The sequence below is a fragment of the Cucumis sativus genome, chromosome 4, assembly GCF_000004075.3.
Source record: "Cucumis sativus cultivar 9930 chromosome 4, Cucumber_9930_V3, whole genome shotgun sequence".
In the NCBI taxonomy this organism is placed as follows: domain Eukaryota; kingdom Viridiplantae; phylum Streptophyta; class Magnoliopsida; order Cucurbitales; family Cucurbitaceae; genus Cucumis; species Cucumis sativus.
The window spans coordinates 22,593,488-22,600,012 of record NC_026658.2 but is presented as its reverse complement, the minus strand read 5'-3'; the positions used below and the strand labels follow the sequence as shown (position 1 = coordinate 22,600,012).

Sequence of the window (6,525 nt, the reverse complement as noted above, 5' to 3'; positions counted from 1 at the left end):
ATAATACATAATATATATTTTTAATAACAATTTGAATTTGAATTTTATAATTTAATTATAATATTTTTACAATTATTTGAATCTTCATCTTTTGGGTTTTATTAGAGATTGAGAGAGGAGAAGCCGATTAGACAAACACAATGAGAGAGATAAATTTTTTCTTACAAACAAGAGATGAGAAGAGCTCAAATGAATCTCAAATGTACGAAGAACTTGAAAAACTCACCGATTTGAGTAGACGAACTCATTGATGCATATTTTGCTAAGATGTATATAAGTTTTGAATTCTTTAGTGTAATTTCATGATTTTATCTTTATTATAATATCAACAATGCTCCCTTTTGAATTCTTTGATGAATTGATGGTTTCAAATAGTTTTCAAGCTTTCTATAGGATTTCGAATGAAAGAAGGAAGTAAGCGGTCGAAATCCAAGAAAAAAAATGAACACAGGAAGAGATTTTAAATTTTGAGATTTCCATTAATAGCAACTTTTCTAATCTTTATGTTTTTAGGGAAAAAAATTTATGTAGCATATATGTTAGCCCAAAAGTATAAATCTCAAAGAAAATATAAATCACAAAGGCATGTAGAATTTATGAAAAATGATCGCGAGTGTGACTTTTCTTATTTTGTCATGTGTCATAAATATTTTAGATTTTGTTACATTTACATAAATTACTCAATATTGAAACTATTTACAAACTAGAATAAAATCTATCAACCTCTCCTGAGTCCATTTAAAATTTTTTGTTATATTTTATAGCTTTATTTTTTGTTTGTTATCCATAACAACTCTCCTATAATTTATTAATTATACAATATGTCAAAGTCTAAGGTTCAAGACATTGATGGATAACACAATTTTGTCATAGTTTACAAATGAAATACATTCTGCCTCACACACACACACACGAACCTGCAGTGTCTTGGATTGGATCTCATCATATATTAAACTTAACATTTGTTTCGAAGATTGTTAATGTGATGGATGAAGGAATCCATTACGATGCCACGAAAACCTATCATACTTCACACACTCAAAGCTTCAAAAATATGGACTACAAACATAACCAAAAATTGAGTTGTAAATTACTTGTAAAATATAGCCAAAAAAAGAGAAAGGGTGTTGAATGAACTGAGCATTTTTATTAATGGAGAATGACTTCATGATGCACATTGAACAACTTTGAATGTCAACTTGGGAAGAAGCAACTGAAGGAAGTATTTACATAATAGCAGAGCCAACTATAAAAAGAAAGAAAAAAAGAGTTACAAATGGGTGTGAAGAAAAGAAGGAAGCTTTTTGTTTTCTTGCTTTGTTTTGTTCAAGATGTTCCCCCATTGGTATAATGGACACCATTACCATTACTACTACTGTGTTGTTCAGTATTTTTGAACTTAACAACATCATCCAGCTCCCTTAATCCCCATATTCTAATCGTATGGTCGTCACTCGCCGATGCCAACATGTGAGGATTTGTAGGATTCCAGCTCACGCAGTTTACAGACCCTGAGTGTCCTGCCAATGCCTCTATAACCTCCCCTGTCCCTCTGTGCCATATGTATACCTGCCACAATCCATGAACCAACAACCTTCGTCAAAACTGAAACTGAGCTCTAACTAAAAAGAAATAAAAGAATGTACAAAGGCATGAACAAAAAACCTCAAACTATCTATAAAAACAGATTCCAATCCAAAAATGATATGTCAATGTGAGTTTAGCTTAACCTTAATTCACATGATCTTTTCCTTAGAGATTAGAGGTTCGATCCCCAACCCACCCCACAAGTTATACCCTTCCTTAGAAATCTTATTAAGAACACCCATAGAGAAGCATAAAATCTCACATCGTTGACCCTTCCAAACCTCCTCAAAAAAATTATACTCTTCCTCTCGAGCTGAACTTGCCACAAAATAGCAAAAGAAACATCATTCTACCCTATGGCAGACACGACATCTTGATATGTTGTATGGTTGTGTTTAATGTAGTGGAAAACTAATGTGACATTTAGTATGTTCTCGTGAGGGTAATATATCAACTTCTTGTTACCATAAAACTAATATCATTAAAATGTTAAAAAATTAGAATTATCCTTTAATAAAAAAAACAATGATAACCAAGAAACGCGAGTTAACGAAAATTTAGAGAGGTAAGCTGAGCAAAAGAGAATTTATGACGGTCCCTGCAGTATATTAAGTTAAAAGAACAAACTAAGAACTGTACCAGTGAGTCCTCACTGCCACTTGCAATAAAAGCCTGGTCAAGCCCTCCGAAACAGGACCGAATAACAAACCGGGTGCGCTTGTGACCTGTGTATGTTGTAACAATCTCCGCTTCGCCTTCTAAATTCCACAGATGGATTTCTTGGTTCAAAAGATTTACTAGTAAGAACTTATTATCCTTTGACAATTGAAAAGAAGTTATTATTTGATCCTCTTCAATCAATTTATCGACATTCAACTCCCTGTCGAGTAGCAATATTGCAGTATCCCTACAGATACTGATAATCTTCTTCCCATCGTTGGTTATTTCTAGATCAGATATCTTAAGAGTTCTTTGACCCTTCCACCCTTCCAACTCGTTCCCATCTAACTCCCACATGCAAATACTCTTATCGTTAACGCCTGCAAGTATATGCTTTCCATCGGGAAACCAGCCACAAGAGACCAGTCCAAGTCCAGCTTTTTCATAAACATGGAGGCACTCGCCCGAAGTGACATCCCAACGCCTGACAGCTTCCTCCACCCCACACGTGAGTAGCTGACTATCATCGGAACTCCATGAGACCAGAGAGACTGGTTGCTCATGACCTAACAGTCTGTGCTTCAAAGAAATTCTTCCATCTAAGTCTACCTAAAGACAAAAATGAAGAATGGAACAAAAAACGTTCAGACATGGAAGTTAGTGTGAAATAGATTTTCAAATGAATATATATTTGAAGATATCTTTAAAGGTCCTGAGCTCAAACCTTCAAGCCAAGATCTTAATAACTTAAAACCATTGTTGTTTCATAAAACTCGACCTTGGTCAGTGAAGCCTCCTCAAAAATTACATTTAGAAAGAAAGAAGAAGATTAAGTACATTCAAAGATAATCTGTAAACTAATTCTATCTTCAAGAATGATTCCCTTGGGGAGTCTGCAACTGTATGTAAGGATTTCTGTAACTATCATTTAGGCCTTGTTCTTTCGGATTAAGCTATAGCTAGTTAATTTCTTTGCGACTCTTTATGTTAGTCTGTATCCCTTTTTTTCATATAGCTAGTTAGATTCTTTTGTCACACCATTTACTATATCCAGCTAGTTTCTTTGACACACAATCTATAGACTAATTTTATGTAATTATTCTTGAGAGATTAAAAAGTGATCATCACAATTACCTCCCATATAATTGCAGATCGGTCGCTGGACGAAGAAGCTAAGTATTTTCCATTATGAGAAAATTGCAAGAACCAAACCTCATCACTGTGATCTTGTAACACCTGCTCAGATCAAGAAAGCTAAAATATTCAGCTAACAGCAGAAAGAAACCAACTTGAAAATGCTTCATTGCATCAATTATGATTTCATATCAATCGAGTTCTATGAATGAATATGCTGAGAATAAACTATAACTCAACTGTCCACAGAAAAACAAAAACTATATGCGTCACAGAGAGAAAATTAATGGCTTTGTAGATGTTGGAAAGTATTATGAATAAGTTCAGCATTTTGCTCACTTAAACGATAAGCTTCAACTCGAACCATTTTGACCAAGCTGTAGAAGAATTGAAGCCAATTCTCACAGTTTTAGTTTTGTCTTTTCAGAGGATCCCTTCTTTGTCCTTGGTCATATACTAGTATAGTAGATAGTTTATTTTTATAATACAATATTTGTCCCTTGATTGTTACATAAATGCATTTTACCAGTTCTATTTTCTTTACTTCTGAAAGCATCTAAATAATCCAATTGAAGACAATTGGATGCAAGGAGCTGAAAAAAAGTGATGGAATCACATAATGAGGTCATAACTTATTTTTCCAAATCTTAATCACTGATCATCTCAAAGGGATATGTAGCAATAGAACCTCAAAATAATTATCCTTAATATTCTTCACTAATTTGTGCCCCAACTGGAGTGTTTCTATCTATGGTGTGGACATGGTAACTAACTTAAAAGAAGTGTACAACAATTTTTCAACGAGAAACCAAACTTCGAAAAAGTTATATTATATAGTTTCAGCAATCAAATTAAATTGTACCACGAGATAACCCTGACAAAATAATATTCTATATATAAGAAAGAGTTTAAAAAATATGAACTCTATGCAAGAAGATAGAGACTAAATGGAAATGGATACAAGCTCACCCAAAATGTTTTAAAAAAACATTTCTTACCTGTAAAGTTCGAGAAGGAATCTGATTTTTCCCACAATCATGATCTGTATACAGTGACATCTCCTTATTTAAGGAGTTATGGAAAGTGCAAGCATCTCGTTGCAACAAAAGGGCACGTTCAACTAAATGTTCCAATCTTTTTTCTGGTATCATAAGAGATGCAGGAAGAAGTTTCTGTAATTCCTCCAGCAATTGTGTCCGAGACTTGGCCTTTGCACTTCGTTGACAAGATGAATTGGCTTGAGCTCTCATTGACGGAGAAACCAACCAGGATGAGAGCTCACGAATTCTTTTTTCATTAATCTGATGTGGAGCAATCTCAGTCCTCAGCGTCCGTAAAGCTTCTGTGACTTTGTCCCTCTCCACAAGCTCAAAGAATTTCTGCTCCAATACCAAAACAGAAGCCGCTTTGACAATGTTTTCGTCTGATAGACCAATGGTATGCAAAGTTTCAACACTTTCATCCCATTTTCCATCATGAATTTGCTGCATAAGCACGTTCACAGCTGGAGAATGTAAGGGTATCCCAGACTCCTCTTCTAAATAAGCACCAGTTTTCTTATAACCAAGAGAATACAATGCATTGGCTATAATTCTCACAAACTCAACTCTTTTGATCACTCCCTTTGAACCAATAACATCACCACTGTCCCCTTCGGATTGTAGGGGGCGAGCCATCAAATCTCTTGAAGAGCCCCCTAATGGCTCTACCACAGATAAACCGTTCGACAGTCCCTTCAATTTCTCCGATGATACCTTCATACGTTTGGAGGCTGGTTCTTCATCCTCTAAACCGCCCATGAAATGCGCACCTCAGCCCATATATAACTATGATGAACGGATAGACAGATAATTTCAAAAACAAAAAACGCCCCCAATAAATTTCAAACTCACTACACTTCACAATGCAGCCAAAGTAACAATCATAAAACTACACGATACCCATTTTGAAGACAGACAGCCACAGTAACAGCTCAATAAATCAAGATTTACGAACAGAAGCAAGAACATGGTAAAGAATTTTGAACCAAAGCATGTTTTTCAACAATTTTCTTTCCCAGAAACCGCAACCTAAAGCACTGTATCTGAATCTAAAGACATTTCAACCATCCAGCTAAATCAACTTTCACTACTTCTAAAAAGAGAAAATGGGACTTTTTAACAAGTAGATACAAATTGCAATCAACGGTAAAACTATATGGCTAACAAGAGAGGAAACGATGTCGTATGGCTAAAGCAAGCATAATCAGACTATAAAGAACATGAATCATCGTAATCTCAAACCTGATGAATCGTGAACCAAAGAAAACACTAATCATCTCATTACAATATCATTTCGCAATCAATCAATCGAATAGTTAGCAACAAAATTCCAACCCAAATACATTACCGACAGAAAAACAAAACAAAGATATTCAACAGAAGAAATGGGCAACATACCGATGGTCTAAGACAGAGATTCTCACACAAGAAACAATCCCAGAAATTTCTTTAAAGGAAAAAAAAAAAAGAAGCAAGAAAGACAAAAGTTCTCCTCACGTAAAGGGAAAAAAGCAGAAGCCGAAACCGGCGATTGAAGAAGAGATGGACAGAGAGAGAAAGAATCAGAAAAAGAAAAAAATATTTGGGGAATCGGATTTGGGAATTGAGGGTTTGGTGGGGATGATGAGATGATGGGTTAAAGAAGACTAAAAGAGATGATGGAGAAGGGGAAAGAAAAGGGGAAAAGGGGAAAGAAAATACACAGTGGGTTTGGCTTTGCGTGGAGGAAACCAACTCAGAGAGAGAGAGAGAGGAAAGGGTTCTTATGTAGTGAGTGAGGATGAAGAATGGAGAATTCCAACAAAAGAATACACAGAATGTGGAGAGACAAGAGAAAGAGTCGTGGGCGCCATGGAAATGGAGCTTGGGCCTGGTTTCTTGTTCTTCCTTATTAGGGCCTCCTCAAATGGGCTTCTTCTTTGACCATTTTTCTTTGAGGGATTTGTTCAATTTTGGGATAGATGTCACTGTTTTGGAGTTCTTAGGACAACTCCTTTGATTTTAGAGTTAAATTAGTGTTTTGGTTCTTTGAATTAGAAGTGTGGGTAGATGAATGATGTTGTAACGGAATCGACAAATAAATAATGTAAAACAATAGAGAAGA

The 6,525-nt window shown here is 35.3% G+C and overlaps 1 protein-coding gene across 2 annotated transcripts; it reads right to left on the bottom strand.

Moving 5' to 3' along the window:
* Window positions 1–1,125: 1,125 nt before the first annotated feature.
* Window positions 1,126–6,221, bottom strand: LOC101205055 (WD repeat-containing protein 26 homolog). Of its 2 annotated transcripts, none has more exons than XM_004149468.3 (5): window positions 5,820–6,221; window positions 4,380–5,207; window positions 3,382–3,483; window positions 2,227–2,856; window positions 1,126–1,569 (listed from the first exon to the last, which is right to left on the bottom strand). In XM_004149468.3, exons 2-5 carry the CDS (start codon window positions 5,178–5,180, stop codon window positions 1,327–1,329), a joined length of 1,776 nt encoding a protein of 591 aa, XP_004149516.2. In that variant the 5' UTR covers window positions 5,181–5,207; window positions 5,820–6,221; the 3' UTR covers window positions 1,126–1,326. The 2 variants fall into 2 exon arrangements, with proteins under 2 accessions (XP_004149516.2, XP_031740079.1); XM_031884219.1 differs by having other exon boundaries at window positions 4,380–5,167.
* Window positions 6,222–6,525: the final 304 nt, after the last annotated feature.